Genomic DNA, 20,035 nt, shown 5'->3' with positions numbered 1-20,035 from the left:
AAAGAAAGAAGTAAATATGTAAAAAAAAAAAAGGAGAAAAAATTAGATGGTCGCCATTACTGACCACCGCCCATCGGCGGTCAGTGCCGGTTACCAAGAGGGTAACCGGTGTCCATTGCTGTCCGCGGTGGGTCCAGGTACCTTAAATGAAGAAATCCGTCCACCTCGGAGGCTCCTGCTGGAATGAAATTTTTGAGAATTGTGGGGGGGCTATATATCCCCCAAGCAAGGTGACTTACCGTTACTTCGATTGTCTTTGTTCGACCTAACGAAATATTTCAAAAAATTGATAGCTTTTTAGCTATTATTTATACTAGAACATTGTTAATAATTGTTTAGTCTACGGTTCTACAACGGTTATTAATAATTATGATAATTAAACATCAAGATATTGCGAAATTTGCGAGGGCAAACTGTTTCGGTAAATGTTTGTTCATCCACGCGATTGTTATTAACATTTATGCATGTTCCCAATATTAATCGAAGAATGTGCTTCTTATTTATGCACTACAAATGATTAAGAAACTTATAGAAATTGATTTTGATCGAGACTCGATGTTAAAACGTGTTTCGTAATGTTTTAAAGCATGGAAAGTAACAATTGTTTATTAGATTCATTAATTTAACATTTGTTTAATTCTTATAATTTACACTATACGCGTAGAAGTCGTATCTGTTGCTTAAAAGTGCCGAAATTCAATTAATCGCTTTTCTAGATAGAAAAATCATCGCGATGAACACTTGTGAATCTATAATCGATATGTCTAACCTTGACAATGTCGGTTGGGCCTTTAATGAAAAATTCCATCGCGAACGAAGAATACGTCAACCAAATGATATTTTAAACCGTTAATTATACTAGGACATTGTTAATAATTGTTGAAACTATGGTCTTTATCATTTATTATTCACCACTTGTAATAAACGTCCAATTCAATTATGTTTTCAGCTTATACAACATGGTTAAAGTAATGAATAATTTAATCGAGTTTCGAGAAAATTTTAATCGCAACGTTGTACCAAACTACTCGCACAAAGAAGATACTGCATCATCAAGTCGAGCAACCTTGAATCCCAATTATTCTCACCGTCTTTAAACCAGAATATTACAATCGAATTGTTCCAACGAATTATTTTCAACGCCAACGATGTCCGACGACGATTAAAAAGATCTCGATCTTCTTGGAAAGAAAATGTACGTTCTACTCGATAATCATGCAGCTCTGTTTCTGACCGAAAGAGGCAGCACCAAGCCGGCCCATTAAATCTAGATGCTTTCATTTTACCGTGTCGAGCAGCAAGGTATCTTCGAGGATACGGTTCCCGAAGGTGGAAAACAGGAAGATCGAAAGGAGGCGTAACCTCCTGTCCCTTCTTACCTGGACTGTATCCGACCCACTTAATGCCAGGCGCGTCTACGACGGAGAGATTCGCTAAGAAAGAAGCTCCAACGAGCGTGACTAATGCGGGGTTATACATATACGTTTCTCCAGATAGATACAGAAAAGCAAGTAAAAGGGAGCAACTCCAGCCACTGGTTCGCTTGACGAGATACTGGCCTCGCTCGGCGGGTTTGCAGACGGGAAACGTATTCAGAAGGCAAGCACAAGCGACAGAGAAGCCGTTGTATCCGCTAACAAATACGACGTATCCCTCTTCGCGGCCTCCTGGAAAGAAAAAGTCCAACGTAATATGCCTCTAGCGGAAAAGCGAGAAAAAGTCACATAGAGATTGGAGGCGAGAAAGCGGCGGAACAGGAGGAAAAGGTGACAAGAGCGATGAAGTCCGTCAACTCGGACTTAACAAATAACAGGAATAACTATTGCGAAGGAATGTTAGAATTCCCGGTAAAATATCACTCTACATGTATCTATGTAGATGAAATTAAACTTAATTACAAACTAGCGATGAAGTCCGTCAACTCGGACTTAACAAATACCGGGAATAATTATTACGGAGGAATGTTACGGTTCCTGGTAAAATATCGCTCTACGTATATTATCTGTCCACGAGAAAAAGGCACGATGTGTTTACATCCTCGCTCCGCCGGTAGTACGTTGTCGCTCCTACGATCAAAATCTATGACGGTGTACAGTTTCAGTGAATGTTCTCCATTTCCGTGATTGTTACTAACATTTATGCATATTCCGAATATGGATTTTACAATATACATCCTATTTGTGCATGTTTGTAAATGATCAATTTGCCCATAGAAATTAATTTTCATCGAGATTCGAAGTTAAAGTTGGTTTCTGACATGTTCCTTAAAATTTTATAACATGGAAAGTAATTTTGTAACATGGATCGTTTACTAGAAACATTAATATAACATTGGTTTTATACTGATAAAGGACACAATGCGTCTAGAAGCTCCAACTTTTACACCACATTTTGTTCGTAAGAATATCGTTTCCTTTGTACAAAGACAGATAAATTTGAAAGACCATAAATTCCAAAAACTGAAATTACACGATAGATTGTTCTGCAGATACTCGTGACGATGAATTCTATGCTAACAAAGTAATTAATTATATTTTGACCCTATTATGCAACATGCGCCACGACTACGTGTACTGCCTAAATTACAAGAATTAAACAAATATTCAAAGAATGAATGTAATAAATAATGAACACTTCCCATATTTTATAACACTGTTTACTCAAACACTATGTGAAAAACCTTATTTTACATCGAGTTTCGATTAAAGTTAATTTCTGTAGCCCCTACTATCGTCCCCTATTTTTTAAAAGGCGTTCTACATACATGTCTTATTGTAATATGTTTACATACTCTTTAGGAAAAATACAATTCTTAACATGAGGTCAACTTAGAACATGTAATGATATGTAAATTTCAAATTGTAATTTTCACTTAATAATGACGAGTAAATCTTGCTTCAACAGTTGCACTTGGAAACCTGTTACAATGTTAGGGTCAAAAATTATACATTTCTCTTAAATAACAAGGAAAAATGATGGTTGCACGGGTATGATTTAAGCATAACAAATTTAAATAATCCGAAAAGCACAAGTAACGCTATCTACGGCAAAACACCCAAGTTTGTTGAGAAATAGTTCCTTTACAAAGCGCTAGATGGCAGTATAGGTACTGTTAGATGTGTGAAAAAATATAAAATTTACATAAAAAAGGCGCATTAAGATTGCGTTTAGAGGTATACACAGAATGCGTGTTATATGTGTAAGGATCAAATAGAATTTTCACCTACAATCTTATGTAAAAGAACTCTACGTATAAGTATTATTTGAACCTTATATTATAATTCACGTTTTAAGTATACCTCCTTTACGTAAGACCCTATGTGTAAATTATATTTTGCACTTATATTCTAACAGACTTACTATGTACACCTCTAAACGTAACATTTTTTAATATTTTTTATGAATAGTTTATATTCTGTCAGCTACATTCTAATGCTTTATTAGTTGTAACTAGAAAGTTTGATACAATCAGAGACGCAAAAGTTTTAAATTTCTATTAAATAATGAGAAAAATGATTGTTGTACGGGTATAATTTAAACATCATAAATTAATTTTTGACTCATAATTGCGTGCAGAAGCACAAATGCAACAATAATTTAATTTGTTCAAAATTTAAATAATCCGAAAAGCACAGGTGCCGCTATCTACGGCAAAACGCCCAAGTTTGTCGAGAAATAGTTCCTCTACAAAGCGCTTGATGGCAGTATAGGTACTGTTAGATCGTGTTTAAAAATATAAAATTTTCATAAAAAAGGCGCATTAAGATTGCGTTTAGAGATATACACAGAATGCGTGTTATATGTGTAAGGATCAAATAGAATTTTCACATACAATCTTATGTAAAAAAAACTCTACCTATATATATATAAGTATATAATTTGTTCAAAATTTAAATAATCCGAAGAGCACATTTGCCGCCATCTACGGCAAAACGCCTAAGTTTGTCGAGAAATAGTTCGTTCGCGAAGTGCTAGATGGCGGGAAAGGTACTGTTAAATCGCGTATTCGAATGTAGCTGACAAAATATAAACATTTCATAAACAATACGCATAAATATCGCATTTGGGGGAATACACAGAATGAGTGTTATATTTGTAAGGGTCAAATAGAATTTTCACATACAACATATGTAAAAAACTATATACATCTCTGAACGCAATATTTTTCTATATTTTTTATAAATAGTTTATATTTTGTCAGCTACATTCGAATATGCGGTCTTAACAGCACCTGTTCCGTCATCTCGCGCTTTGCGAACAAACTATTTCTCGACAAACTTGGACGTTTTGCCGTAGATAGCGACACCTGTGCTTTTCGGATTATTTAAATTTTGAACAAATTAAATTATTATTGCATTTGTGCTTCTGAGCGCAATTATGAGTCAAAAATTAATTTACGATGTTTAAATTATACCCGTACAACAATCATTTTTCTCATTATTTAATAGAAATTTAAAACTTTTGCGTCTCTGATTGTATCAAACTTTCCAGTTACAACTAATAAAGCATTAGAATGTAGCTGACAGAATATAAACTATTCATAAAAAATATTAAAAAACATTACGTTTAGAGGTGTACATAGTAAGTCTGTTAGAATATAAGTGCAAAATATAATTTACAGGTAGGGTCTTACGTAAAGGAGGTATACTTAAAACGTGAAATATAAGGTTCAAATAATACTTGTACGTAGAGTTCTTTTACATAAGATTGTATGTGAAAATTCTATTTGATCCTTACACATATAACACGCATTTTGTGTATACCTCTAAACGCAATCTTAATGCGCCTTTTTTATGAAAATTTTATATTTTTAAACACGATCTAACAGTACCTATACTGCCATCAAGCGCTTTGTAGAGGAACTATTTCTCGACAAACTTGGGCGTTTTGCCGTAGATGGCGGCAAATGTGCTTTTCGGATTATTTAAATTTTGAACAAATTATATACTTATATATATATAGGTAGAGTTTTTTTTACATAAGATTGTATGTGAAAATTCTATTTGATCCTTACACATATAACACGCATTCTGTGTATACCTCTAAACGCAATCTTAATGCGCCTTTTTTATGAAAATTTTATATTTTTAAACACGATCTAACAGTACCTATACTGCCATCAAGCGCTTTGTAGAGGAACTATTTCTCGACAAACTTGGGCGTTTTGCCGTAGATGGCGGAACCTGTGCTTTTCGGATTATTTAAATTTTGAACAAATTAAATTATTGTTGCATTTGTGCTTCTGCACGCAATTATGAGTCAAAAATTAATTTACGATGTTTAAATCATACCCGTACAACAATCATTTTTCTCATTATTTAATAGAAATTTAAAACTTTTGCGTCTCTGATTGTATCAAACTATCCAGTTACAACTAATAAAGCATTAGAATGTAGCTGACAGAATATAAACTATTCATAAAAAATATTAAAAAACATTACGTTTAGAGGTGTACATAGTAAGTCTGTTAGAATATAAGTGCAAAATATAATTTACAGGTAGGGTCTTACGTAAAGGAGGTATACTTAAAACGTGAAATATAATATAAGGTTCAAATAATACTTGTACGTAGAGTTCTTTTACATAAGATTGTATGTGAAAATTCTATTTGATCCTTACACATATAACACGCATTCTGTGTATATCTCTAAACGCAATCTTAATGCGCTTTTTTTATGAAAATTTTATATTTTTTCACACATCTAACAGTACCTATACTGCCATCTAGCGCTTTGTAAAGGAACTATTTCTCGACAAACTTGGGCGTTTTGCCGTAGATGGCGGCAAATGTGCTCTTCGGATTATTTAAATTTTGAACAACTTAAATTATTTTTGCATTTGTGCTTCTGCACGCAATTATGAGTCAAAAATTAATTTATTATGCTTAAATCATACCCGTACAACCATCATTTTTCCTGGTTATTTAAGAGGAATTTATAATTTTTGACCTTAACATTGTAACAAGCTTAAGAAGTTCAACTATTAAAGCATAATTTATTTCTCATTAATTAGGGAAAATTACATTTTAACATTTACATTGCAATACACATTTTAGGTACACCTCATGTTAAAAAGTTTTGTTTTCGTAAAGAAGTATACATTATTTATTGGACTTCATTGTTTATTGGATACATTAATTGAATAATTGTTTAATTCTTGTAATTTAGACAGTACACGTAGGCGTGGCATGTGTTGGATAATAGAGCCAAAGTATAATTAATTACTTTGCTAGACATAAAATTTATCGTCGTGAGGCACCTGCAAAAGAATCTATCGTGGAATTTCAACTTTGTCTATCTCTATACAAAGGAAACAAATTTTACGAAAAAAATATAATGTAGAAGTTGGAGCTTTTACCCTTATTGTGCCCCTTATCTGAATAAAATAAATGTTTAATTAATATGTCTAGTAAACAATTATGACTTTCCATGTTTTAAAATTTTTAGAAAAATGTCAAAAACCAGCTTTCACTTCGAATCTCGATCAAAATGAATTTCTATAGACAAATTAATCATTTATAATGCTTAGATAAGATGCATATTGTAACATTAATATACGAACCATGCAAAAATATTAAAAACAATTGCGGAAATAAATATTCACTGAAACCGTTCGCCTCCGCAGATTTCGCAACATCTTAATGCTTATTTATCATAATTATTAACAACTGTCGTAGGACCACAGTTTAAACAATTATTAACAATGTCCGAGTAAAAATAATGACTTAAAAACCATTAATTCCTTGAAATATTCAGTTAGATCGAACAATGACAATTGAAGTAACGCTAAGTTACATTGTGGTGGGTATAAAAGGAGTTTTTGTTGCCGAAAATTTCAATCCATCCCGAGGTGGATGGACGTCTTCATCCGGGACACGTGGACTCTGCACAAACTTCCATGGATGTCGGTTGACCCCTTACTTACTGGTAGTGACCGCTGATATGCGGAGTTTAGTAGTGGCGACCATTCTCTAATTTTTTTTTTTTTTCGTTTTTTTTTACTGACATATCAGTATTTATTCTCTGATTTTAATTTATACTTGTTTTTCCATGTTTATTATTTGTCACTGCTTCGTTTATTTCCTTTGTTACCATTGTTATGACTAATAAACCATTAACAAATTTCGTTTCTTCTTTGTTAGGAATGTTTCTTGTTACTTTCATTATTTGCGTGCCTTCTAATTTATATCATGTACTTCATGCTTATTGTACCCAATTTTCTATCGTGCCTTGTTTAATCTCATATTTGTCTTTTTTTAATTTATTTCTCTTTGGTAGATCTACTGGAAGAACAAAGAACGAAAAAGAAAAAACGAAGAACGAAGAATGAAGAGGACTCTTTCATCGCAGCCGCCGCGGGATCTTTAATACGAACATATGTAATCTGCCAAACAATTATCCAATCTTTAGCTTATTTTTACTTGCTTCCTCGTTTCCCAACCGGATCACCTCTGCTTGTTGCATAAACAAGTGACGCCGTGTAGCTGGTCCGAATGGTCAGTTGTCGTCTCTTCTGATGCGTCCACTTCCGGAGGTAGATGTTGCGAACACAGAGGGAGGTATTTTATCTCTGTCTCTGTGGAAGTCACCAATCGCAGGAGAAGACCCTCTCTATTGTAATCCTCCGTAAGCCGTGTCCACGCTTACGTGCTTACGGCGCGGAGTTATGGAGAAATAGGACACTCCTTTCGGCGGCCTCTGCCACTTCCTCCCGAATGGAGCCCGCTAAGGGTAAACGGGGTCGACCTAGTAGGACTAACTCTACGGTTCGCGACGCGTCTTTCCCAATTTTTCCCCACTTTGTCCAACCGTGTAATTGCTTGGCAGAACAAAACGAGAGAGATCGATGGAACTTTGATTTCATCTATCTCCCTTCGGATCTCCGCTCGCAGCAGCCTTCACGTAGTGAGATCTAGTAATCGGTATTACTCGTGACGAACAATAATTCTTCGTCGCGGTTAGTATCGAGATAATTGGCTGCGAATTTAGAATATTATATTACGATATTGAAAAGTTTTGTACCGTGTAAGAATGTATAAAACTTGTATAAAATAAATTCACTATGAGTAATTCCAGTATCTTTCAGAAACCGTTCCTCTTCACAGATATCGCTATAACTTGATGTTTATTTATCATAATTGAGAACAATTGTGTGAAAATATAAATGTTTCATAAAAAATAGGAATGAATAATGCATTTAAAGGTGTACATAGGATGTCTGACAGAATGTAAGTCCAAAATATATTTTATTTGTAATGTCTTACGTATAGTAGGTATATTTAGAACGTGTATTACAATGTAAGGATTAGTAAAACTTATACGTAAAGTTTTTTACATAAAATTGTATGTGAAAATTCTATTTGACCCTTACACATATAACACGCATTCTGTGTATATCTCTAAACGCAATCTTAATGCGCATTTTTTTATGAAAAATTTACATTTTTTCAGCTACATTCGAATACACAGTCTAACAATACTTATGCCGCCACCTAGCGCTTTGTAAACGAACTATTTCTCGACAAACTTGGGCGTTTTGCCGTAGATAGCGGCACTTGTGCTTTTCTGATTATTTAAATTTTGAACAAATTAAATTATTTTTGGATTTGTGCTTCTGCACGAAGTTAAAAATAAAAAATTACAGAAAATTCATTTTGTATTTACACAAGTAAAGTGTAACAAAAGTTTACAATAAATATGAAATGTAGAAGCGTAAAACATAGACACTGAAAACGATATTTACGTGTCAATTCTGCCAACAATTTCAAACCATTGTCGTAACGCATCACTTAGTACAATAGGTAGGGTATCCAAATCTCTGAGGATAATGTAAAATGGAAATGGGAAGTTGTCCATGTAGGAACGAATGCTCAATAATTTTCCACTTTCAAAAACTGGCATTCTTATGTCGAGTATTGAATCCTAAAAAATAATTTAATTAGCAGTCATGAATTTTAATAAATTAAGTAGTTTCACCTACACATTGTCAATAAATTTCTGAATATATCTTACCTTGTTAAGAGGATTATCAACAATTATGAAAACAAGGAAAATGTTCAGTAATTTGGCTCTTCTCACAACTGTGTTTACCTTCTCTATTCCTTCGGAAAATATTCCTCTACCATCTGATAAAATGGTCAAGAGTTTTGCATTATCAGAACAATTTCCTTGAGTCATAAACATTTCTATTGTAAAGTCGAGTAACTGGCCAATCATGGTCTTTTTCTGTTCAAATCTCATTTCTTGAATCAACCTGAAAATTCAATTTACTATAGACATTATTTACAATCAATGTTTCAAAAGTATCTATGAAAACATTCTTCTCTTCAAAATCCTGTTAATTTTATCATTAACTATTTCTTAGTAAGTAGTAAAACTACATTTTTAAGTAGTATGTTCTGGAACACACCTTGCGCCACTTTCTTCTGTAAAGTTTTCACCGAAACGATGAAGGATATTCACTCGTTCTCCAAAATTAATAACCGCAAGTTGACCAACCTCTAAATAAGTCATAGCCTTGCCGATCAACGAGAGAGATTCAAAAGCTAATTCCTTTGAGTGATTATCAGCCATACTACTGGAATCATCAATTGCTAGAACGATCTGGTAGTCTCTCTTCGCTGGTTTTGTGCGCCTCAACCAAATCTTATCCTTTCGGAATTCGCTAGCAATATAGGGGATCACTTTTCTCATGTTTATACGCCTACCAGTTCTGTAGTCGCCTTTCAAGCGAGTCGTTAATGTTGGTTCTAAAACTAATCGTAATTTTTCTGACAATTCCCTGGCAGCTGATTCTGTTAATGCGCTTATTGAACTCCAAGCATTTGCTGCGTCGGTGGATGTTGATTGTTGAGACCATACATTAAGCAAACATTCGATTTCGGACCTCTTTTTTACAATATCATCCACTAATACATCGCTGATCTGAGTCTCTGACAATTTTGTATGAAAAGTAGACTCGTTTCCGCGTAAAACACGAGTTGTTTCTATTGTTTCACCTTCAACTTCACCTCCTAGTTCAATCTCTTCAATAACATTCGATCTTTCACCTTTGACATCTGTTACCTTCTCTTTCTTATTTTCAGATATCTTTAAAGCATGTTCTCTCTCCACTTTGTCCTCTTCTTCTTCTGCTTTTGGATCGTCCTCGTGCATTTCAATGTCATCATCCGGTTTATCATCCATTTGATCATTTTGATCTAAATTTGATTAATTGATTAATTAGTAAAAGTATTGATGATTCAATAAATACATCTATTTGTTTCAAACTAATATGTGTGTATAAAAAATAAATTAGCACGTAAGTCACAAAATGTTAATCATATAAACATATATACTTAATTTGTGAATACTAGATTAATATGAGTTTCATTAAAGGTATAAGACAACAACTTATATGTAATAATTACATTTACGTAATTTGTAATATATAATATAATCGAAAATAAAACACGTTAGTGAAAGAAATTTACCTTCTTCTAGATTCGATGCTTGTTTTTTTATCTGTTCTTCAGTCGCAGCATCAAATACAAAATCGTCAAACTTTTCCGTATTCTTAATGTGCTCGTAAGTTTCTGTTGCACCGTCACGTTCAGATTCATTTTCTTCCTGAATGCTATCGTCTAATTCCTGATGCATTGAAGAAGCTGTTTTTAACTTTTTAGCCGAGGGCTGAACTTCATCATCGAGCAAACTACGATTTTCGTCACTCTGGCCTGGTTTTTTTCGTTTTTCAATCGAGGTCGAAAGGTCTTTTTCACCGGAAATAGGAAGACTCTTTTCGTTTTTAGAACCCGAATGCCCTTCACGTTCTTCCACTTGCGATTGACCAGTCCCTTTAATGACATGATAAAGTATCGCTGTTAAAAATAGACTAAACCTTGATTAAATTTAAATTAAAAAAATGTTTCTTCCTGTTATTAAAACTATGTTAACTTATCTAAAATATCCTTTTGCAAGAAGTGATCAAACATCACAAAATATTGAATACAGTTAGCAAAAGCGAAAGTAAATTATTTATTCAAAATTAAATATAATGTTTTTTCAATTATTATAAGTTATTATACTTTTCGCCTAAATTAATTATATCTAACTGATTGTTTAATTTGTAATTTAAGAATAATTGTATCGTATACCGAGTAAATTTCTTAATGAAAAAAATGTACGATACAGTTTTAAAATATATAGTTAAATTACCTTTATCTTTATTTTCATCCGCGTTAATTTCATTAGGACTAATTTCGGAATTTTCTTCATTCGACTGACTTTCTACTGCATCTCGAGAACCATCTTTTCTAGATTCAGTTTCTTGCGAGGCATCAACTTCTTTGCTACTTGCATCCAGGCTAGGGGACACTTTCTCTTTCTCCGTTTCTCTGTCCTCCTCTTCATTCTGTTCTTGCGTATCATTCAATTTGTCTTCCTCGATATCTGTATTTTTTTCATCTTTTCGTTTATCGCCATCCACTTTTGAATCTTCATCTACTTCTGTATTGTCTTCACTGTCACTCGAATACGGTTGTTCCTCCTCTTTTTGAGTTTCGTTTTCTGTAGACTCCTCAGCTTCTGTCTCTTCCGGAATCTTAGACTGTTTCATTTCATCGATATCAAAAGGATTTTCCTCGTTTTCGTTTTCCTTGTCTTCTTTCATTTCATCATCCAAATTAATATCTTCCGGAAGATCAAACGGTTCTGGTTCAATTTCCGGTTGATATTTTCCATGATAAGGGTCTATTTGATCCTCATTCACTTCAGGCTCTTCGAATTCATTAATTTCTTTTTTCTCTTCTTCTTTTCTTTGACCTTCTTGTTCTTCCTCTTGATCTTTGTTTTTATTTTTATCTTCATTGCCATCTTTCGCACTCAACGATTCCTCGCCTATTTCCTGACCACTTCCGATCTCCTCTTTTTTGTCATCTTTACCGTCATTGTCTTCCTCGTCTTCCTCATCTTTTTCATCATCTTTCCAAATTTCTTCGTCAAGCTTCTCGGCGTTTTCATCAGTTTCGCCCATTTCTTTTTCAAGATCGTCGTCTTCGTCGTTGTCTTTATCTTCTTCGTCCTGCTCAAGATCTTGTAAATGGCTATCAAAATTTTCTGACATTTCAATACCACCTTCTTCTTCCTTCATATCTTTTTTCTCGCTATCTTCTTCTTCCTCGTTTGGACCTTTTGTTTGTTCTAATTGATCTTCCGACTCGATTTTATCAGAAACGTCTTTTTTACCTTCGCCATCGGCTAATCCCATACCTCCTTCGGATGTATCACCCTTTTGATCGTCTTCACAAGCATTCGTATCATCTTGTTGACAAAAACCATTTCTTGCTAAATCGAGGAAGACATTTAGTTGAAGATATACAAATTTGCAAGTCAGACGGAATGAAGCCACTTGTTCGTGCAAGTAATAGTGAAGGAAAAGGGCATATTGCTTCATTAAAGGTAGGTATTGCAAGAGTGACCTAAAAAAATAACATAAAACATTAAACTATGTTATTTCAGCTACTAGCTCTGAAAACTATGAAGATGACACTTGTATATTATAAATATACTATATTACTAATATCTATTAATTACTGACTGACTCTATTTAATTGTTATAAATAGATGAAAACCTGAAACCATCCAAAGGGAGGATGTGGCTTAGATAAAAAATGATAATAACCATAAAACAAATTAGTTAGAAATTTGCTACTCAAAGATTATAAAACACGCCTCTAAAACAAAGAAGTAAATGAGGATCGTTTCTAACATGGTGTATAGTAACCCTAGGTTACGTGTTGAGTTTGATAAAACTATAAACGAAGTAACATAATACTAAAGAAAAAACAATCAAAGAAAAAAAAGTAACGTAGCAAATACGTATAATGTACTTGTTAACATTTACCTGATGCAACAATTCGCAGATTTAACATCTAGTTCGTAGATAGTTTGCAGCAACTTCCCAAAGATTTGTGATATTGCGCTCAATCGTAAATCTGGAATAGTTTTTTTTAAAGATTCTATTAATTTTTCCGTTATGAAGTTCTTTTCGAAACTTTCTTCAACCGACTCCTCGGGGTTAATTGCTTCTTCACTCGACTTTTGGCTGTCTTGAAGCTTTCTTTGAACGACAAGAAGAATTTGTGTGATGAAGGTGTCTAAATTTCTTTCATACTCTTCCACGTTGTCAGATTTATCTGATTCTTCAACCGACGTACTGGATATTGTTTCAAAGAACTCGATGCTTTCGTTAATTCTTCCTACCATAAAATCAAGATTCTCGGTGATTGGATGATCCGCTGTGAAAATAGAACCAAGATCAATAAATCTCTGTCTCACTTCATTGATCTTCTGATAACTTGCTTTAATAAAATCAATATGTCTTCGATGAAAGAAGAAAATTTGGCCGGATTTTTCAATTATTTTTGATATCACCATCCACGAGTTCAGTTCATTCGCCATGTTCTTGATTAGGTTTAGGGAGTTTTTCATCGAAATAATCGAATCCGCTGCAACATTTTTTTCTTTTAAAATCGGCGTTGTAGTTTCATTTAAATCAAGAAGCTTTTCTTCTCCAAGAGACTCTACTGGACAACTTTCCAAGAAGACAACAATTTGTTTCGTAGAGATTTGTAACATTTTTAACAACTCTTGGAAATTTTGCACGAGAATTTGCACATCTTTTTGTTTAGGTATATTCAATTTCTTTGACATTTTAGAAACGTTATCTTCTGTCATCTCCAACTTGTCATTTTCATTTGAAGATTTTGAAGCATCGATTGTCTTTGTTGCATCGTCAAACATTAGAACAAAATTTAACAATTGAATTTTAAACGGAAGAAAATGTTTAAAGAAATTAGCGATTGTCTCTTTCTGTTGATGAGCCAGCAAAATAAGATGAGCTGAAAATCCACGGCAACGTTCGGCATTTTGGATCGTAAGTCGACTTTTCCCAGAATTTAGTATACCATCCAGAAAATTGAATTTAATCAGGGATTCGTAATAGTACTTGTCACAGCCAGACCATTGTTCCATCAAACCTTTGTCGACACTATCGTTTAAGCTTTTCTTCAATTCGAATCTCTGAACTTGCTGTAAATCCAATGGCGTCGATGAGAAGCTCGTGATCTCATATTTTCTATTTTTCCAAGTTAAGAGACCAATTCGATACGAAAGTCCAATTTGACTCAATGTTTTGAAATAATTCGCCAGTGCCATTCTCTTCTGTTGGAGCATGCTCTTTAACTGTGCCTGTTGCTTGCATTTCGTCAGGGTTTTATCAACTTCCAAATTTGTGAGCCTTCTACTCTCCTCAAGAGTGTCTTCTATAAAAATCTCGACATCCTTTCGAATTTCGGAATAATTGCTCTTAAGAATGATGTTTTGGCAAAACTGACGAGCTTTACGAGCTATCCTTTCAATTTTATTTAATTTTCCAAGCTCCAGGTCGATCAGAAAATCCGAAGAATCAAGATACCTTCTAGAACTGATTTCCAACATTTCTGTTTTTGTCTTCAACGTCAAATAAGCAGCAACATTCTCTTGAAGACCTTTCCGGAATTCTTTCACAAATTTGTGCAAACTTCTGCGTACCTTTTCGGCGGTGTTCTTTACAGACCAATAGCTAATATCGTTCCACCTTGTAATTTTGATCGTGTCCTTTAATTTTTTAGCAATAGGCTCTTTCAAGGTATTTATTTTATTTTCAACGTCGTTTAAAAATTGACTGTAGTAACGATAAACGTTCCAAAATATGGCAGACAATTCTTTTTCTTTCACAGTTTCTTTGAATTGACCAATGTGTTGATAAAAAAGATAGATTGACTGAAGTCTCGATTCGAATTCAATCAATGGCGATTCTGCTAAAAAGCGTTCCAAGCTTTCTGTGATTTTCTCCTTTGAAAAATTTTCAATTTTCTTTGAACTTTCTTGTACCTCGTCATCTTCCATTTGTTCGATATCTGTTATTTCTTCTTCAGCGTCTTCTGTTTCTTTGATATCTGCAAGAAGATATTGATCTACCAAATCGAATAAAAAGAACCACCATCGCGAAGCCTCGGTTCTCAAATCATCTTCAAGGATCTCTAATGAGTCCTTCCATCTTGAGATCTCGAGCTTCCTCCAATGGAGAATCTTTTTGCCAAATAATTCAATGAACTCTGCAAGACTAACATCGTAACGTGCATTTTCTTCCCATTGTTGGATCTTCGTCAACAGTAACTCGATGCCTACCAAAAATCTCAACAACGACGATGTAATTGAAAAACTGAGAATTCTTTCGATGATTACTTTGATGGAATTCAAAAGCGGATTTTCCGACCATTCGATCAGAAAGCTGTTGATCCTCTCGGAAAGTTTTTCGACAATTGGTTGACACTCCTCAACTTCCGGAATGTTTGAATCCCTATAGAAATCGTAAACGTCACGATTACCCATCTGATTCACAGCATTGGATTTCTGCGCGATCAACACATTCAAACTGCATAATAATTTGGACGATAAATTTTCTGGTAACTTTTCTATCGAGAACCCAAGCATTTCGAATCGCTGAGTCAATGGTTCGATAAAGTTAGCCTCCCGGCAGGCATCAGAATGTTTTAAATTATTCCCAGACTTTCTGGTTCTAGTTTTTGAACATTCTGGACTGCTCGAGTTTCGTTCACCACGGTTAGAAATTCTCAAAATATTCCAATGAATTTCTTCAATCTTTCTAACATCTTTCAAAGATATTATTTCAGAGAAGAGTTCTGTTTCGTTCGAGGTGTTTTGTGAAATTTTCCCAAGTTCTGGGAACTCCTGTTGGAAACTTGGAAATATTTCCACGAGTTCCAGAAAATCCTGCTGGAAGCCTGGAAACGTTTCTCTAAAATCCAACTCGTCGTCTTCTTTCTCTAACTTGGTTCGAAAGAGACTTTGTTTTTCCTGCATTTCTTCTTCTCTCCGTTTCTCTTGCTCCCTCCAAAGAAGTCGAATCTTTAGAAAGATTTTGTTCAACTGGTTCCAGAACGATTCCAGATTCGTTCCAGCGAAAGTAGTTAAATTTTCCAGCTCCTGCAGAGCAATTTTCGCCATTCCCAATCTGTCCTTTTGTACAGACATTGGCTTAGATTGCTTCGCGAGGATAGAAATCGTGTTTTCAGAGGCACACAGTTTTACCAAGTTCAGATAATCCTGCTGACACGAACCAATCACTGGAAAGCGTAGCAAGTTATAGCAAATATCCGTGTTCGGACCCTGATGCTGCATCTTTGAAACCCGTTGCATTAAAATTGACACTCCGTGATGCAGATTCCAGATTGCGGACATAATCGGAGTAACTAGATCAGGAAAACCAACCAAAAAGTTTTTCTCCAATTTCCCGGAATACCTTTGCAACGATTTCTTCCAGATGGCGGCTTCTTGCAACTTTTCTCGAGCGGAATTTAGCGTATTTCTTCTTTGGATTTGTTCAAAGACGTCGTTTAAATGATTCATCTGTCGAAAAATCGATTCGAACGAACCAATGTTGTCAACGAAGTTTTCAATTTCTTCTCTCAAGTTCTGAAAACCGGACGATGGCCTAACTGCTTGGAAATTCTCGAAATTTATCGCCTCTGCCGACAATCTCTTCGAATAGTCCTCTTTTGACAAAATTCGACCTTGAGACATAGATGTGCCTAATACCGTAGCCTGCAAACTTTCCACGGACATTAAACATTGAAGTTCTGCGACGTTTTCGCGTATGTATTTTGATTTTAAAGCGATCTTCTGAAGGGGATCGATGGATCCAAGATCATAGAACAGGAAAATTTGTAGGTAACCAAGAATCAACCAGCCTTTTCCTCTTTCCATAGCATTGTCTTCGATTTTCAATTTTTCTCCAACTTCTTGCAATGATTTCATGGGTTTGAAGAGGCGGTTCTCTAATTCGTTTTGTTCGTCTTTGTTTAATTTCAACGCAAAAGTAGTATTCGCTACTTTCGCGATGGCAGATATGTAATAATTTATACAAAATTGGAGTAGAATCGAATCGTTTGTGGATACATTAAAATCGTTTGAATTTAAAATCAACGAATTCCTCCAGATTAAAGTTCGCACGGTATTTAATAATTTTTTCTTATTTTTGTAATTTCCAAAATTAATTGTTTGCCATTGACATCCAGATTTTGTTAGGAACAATTCGAAAATCAATTTCCAGAAATTCGACTTATCAATGAAATTCATCTGAAAATTATACAAAAAAAAAGTTGAAAATAAGATTCTTTTATTTTTTTTTAAGGACGAGCACTTTGGACATAAAAATTTTCATGTAACTATACTTTTGTAACATTTAAACGTTTCGATAATGTATCAAAAATCTTTTAATGACCAAAATTCTAAATATGATGTTCTCAATGATAATTCAAATTAAATTACAAACAGAAAGTTTAGGATTCAAATGTAAAATTATTATGAATTGATGTATTACTGTTTTATGTATAATGAAAATAATAGTTTGTAATAATGTGTTTGTAATCATTCTGGATTTAAACAAACTAAAGAGAATCTCTGTAAGGTTGATAGTTTCGAAAATAAAAATTCTCTTGTATAGCTCGTTCTCATTTAAATAGATAAAAATCACAACATTCAACGTCCTATACGCTTTAAACAAATTTGAATCCAGCCAAATAATAATAAACTTTTTCTAATTTTACATAGTCTGTTATTATTTGGCTTAAAAAAGCAAGGATGCTTATCATTGAGCAAATTTGATGCCCGTATTTGATTCCAGTCCGATAGAAGGATAATCAGACAAGGTTTGCCGAACAGGATGGCACGCAAAGCAGTTTCACACCGGAGATCAGATATTAAGAGATTAACCCCTATCATACTGTGTTTAGTTACTTTGTTGACATATCTCTTGTCCATTTACATAAACTTACGTCTGCAATCCGTCTAGACGATCTTTGTCAAATACCAAGTAGCGACATTATAAAGTGATCTGTGACATTATTCACAGTCAGAAAAGTAATCTTGAGATACCAATTAAATTTGTGTTTACTGACAGTGGAAAGTTTTCCAACTTGATAGTTTCATCGACTTAACTATAATTAACATCAACGTAATACATGGATACATACCTCGGAATTACTGGAACTGTCTTCCGTTTCAATCTCTTTGTTATCATACCAATGTAGAAGGACATCCGAATTTTTCACAGCAAAAGATTGTTCTGAGAATTCTTCGACCGAGAAAAGTAATTTTGGAAATAAAGAAGTTCCTCGTTCGGGTAAAGAGTTCAATGTTTTCATCAAGCCAATCAGATCCGCCGGTATAGTGGGTACTTTTTCAAATTTTTGGAAAACAATTTCCTCATAAATCTTCCCAAATTTCTCACTGATAGTTTCACATAAATTTTCACTGGATTCGTGGATGATCATCAAAGAATCTTGAGGTATATTTTCACCACGTTGATTAGAGAAATTTTCATTAAATTTTTCATGAATTTCTTGGACAAAATCGTCCGAAAACTTTTCACATACCTTTCTTTGAAAACGGTATATGAAAAGTAAAAAAAAGAATTCGTAAATTGGCCATATTTCGATTTCGGTTAAATTGTCGTTAAATTTCACGCGATTATCCTCAAGTTCCTTAAGCACTACAATCTTCGTAGACATTTCGTCCAATTTCACGGAACTGTCAACTCTATTTACATGACTGTCTTTTAAGTTTTGAACAGAAATATCGATTAACTTTTCTCTTATCGTTAAATTTTCCGCAATCCCAAGGGAAGCAATTTTTAATCTCGTTTTTGAAAGTCCAATCAAGTCTTCATCGGTAATACTACATTTTCGTAAAGTCGATCTTAATTTTTCATGGAATATCATTGTATCCTCTGAGAAATGAGGCAACGGAATCGATAAGAGTTTTTTAACATTCTTTCGAAGCTTTCTAAATTTATCCGGATTGACCATCAGGTTTAAATATTTCTCTGAAAAGTTCGCTAATTTAAGCTGTATTTTTCCATTGCAAGAGTTCTTGTTTAAAAATGCGAACAATTTTTTAAAAAGCTTGGTCAGCCATTTATAATGGACTTTCAAAGATGAGGAAATCTCTCGTAGATCGCAAAATATGCCTCGAGACTTGTCAATTAAGTCGATCGTTCCTAATTCGTAAAATCTTCGAAACCATTTTAAACTATCTCGTAACTCAACATATTCTTTATCATTCATTGATAAATGTTCATTGTGAAGTACGACGTCTATTATTTTTTCAGACTGTTCGATCAATTCTGAAAACTTTACTATTAGTGGTTCGTTCTTCAAATTGCTGGAAAGTCTTCCTGAAATTAACCATGAGTTTACTTATTATAAATTGTATGCACGTGGAAGATAAATTGTAAAAGATAATTATAATTGCTGCAGGTAAAGCAAAATAAAGTGATTTTCAGTATTCTGTAATCTATTCACTTTAATGTCGTTAATTTACGTTAATGTTGATATACATTATGTATTCTTTCTAGAGTTACATAGTGTTTAGCTGGCATATATCCAATTTTAAATTGCTTCTTACCATTAACTTACGTTAATAATAAATCATAAAAAACAAATAAGTTTCACGAATGATTAAGTTTTTACCTGAGCAAACGGCAGTCGAGTATTCGTTCAAACTCATAACACCTTCATTTTTCTGGATATTTTTTTGTGATTGACAACCAAGAATAATTGATCGAAAATATAAAGCAATCGCTAAGTTATTGAATACCGTGGAATGTTCAACAAAGTTAAGAGGAACTTTCGAAACCGAGTTATTCTTAAATAGGAACTCTAATTTCTCAATTTCTCTGTAAAGAGATTCGCTGAGTTCCTCGTAGTCGTACAATTCACTTTTTGAGAAAACAAACGAGCTCCAAGTCCATCGAATCTCGAGGTCGTTTATAGAAGATCGCTCGTAAAAATCGAGCAAAAGAAGTTTCATAAATTCCTTGGTATTTGTTATGGGAGGTATCGAGAAAAGATCTTGCAGATCAATTTTCTTTGCATTGTTTCTGAAAATAATTATTCAAACAAATAAAGCACGACTTTAAAGCACGTGAAACT

At 34.0% G+C, this 20,035-nt stretch overlaps 1 protein-coding gene across 1 annotated transcript in view; it reads right to left on the bottom strand.

Moving 5' to 3' along the window:
• Window positions 1–6,002: 6,002 nt before the first annotated feature.
• Window positions 6,003–20,035, bottom strand: part of LOC143154935 (midasin) — a 74,966-nt gene continuing 60,933 nt past the window's right edge. The window contains exons 20-28 of the mRNA XM_076327046.1: window positions 19,574–19,983; window positions 18,077–19,278; window positions 12,883–17,180; window positions 11,196–12,457; window positions 10,472–10,834; window positions 9,409–10,198; window positions 9,012–9,252; window positions 8,743–8,921; window positions 6,003–7,976 (exon numbers count right to left, since the gene is read on the bottom strand). Of these exons, the coding sequence (XP_076183161.1) occupies window positions 7,958–7,976; window positions 8,743–8,921; window positions 9,012–9,252; window positions 9,409–10,198; window positions 10,472–10,834; window positions 11,196–12,457; window positions 12,883–17,180; window positions 18,077–19,278; window positions 19,574–19,983 (8,764 nt within the window). The 3' untranslated portion in view covers window positions 6,003–7,957. The remainder of the gene's footprint in view (window positions 7,977–8,742; window positions 8,922–9,011; window positions 9,253–9,408; window positions 10,199–10,471; window positions 10,835–11,195; window positions 12,458–12,882; window positions 17,181–18,076; window positions 19,279–19,573; window positions 19,984–20,035) is intronic.

The sequence above is a fragment of the Ptiloglossa arizonensis genome, chromosome 2, assembly GCF_051014685.1.
Source record: "Ptiloglossa arizonensis isolate GNS036 chromosome 2, iyPtiAriz1_principal, whole genome shotgun sequence".
Lineage (NCBI taxonomy): Eukaryota > Metazoa > Arthropoda > Insecta > Hymenoptera > Colletidae > Ptiloglossa > Ptiloglossa arizonensis.
The sequence above is the reverse complement of the archived record's forward strand: the minus strand, read 5'-3'. Positions and strand labels throughout refer to the sequence as shown.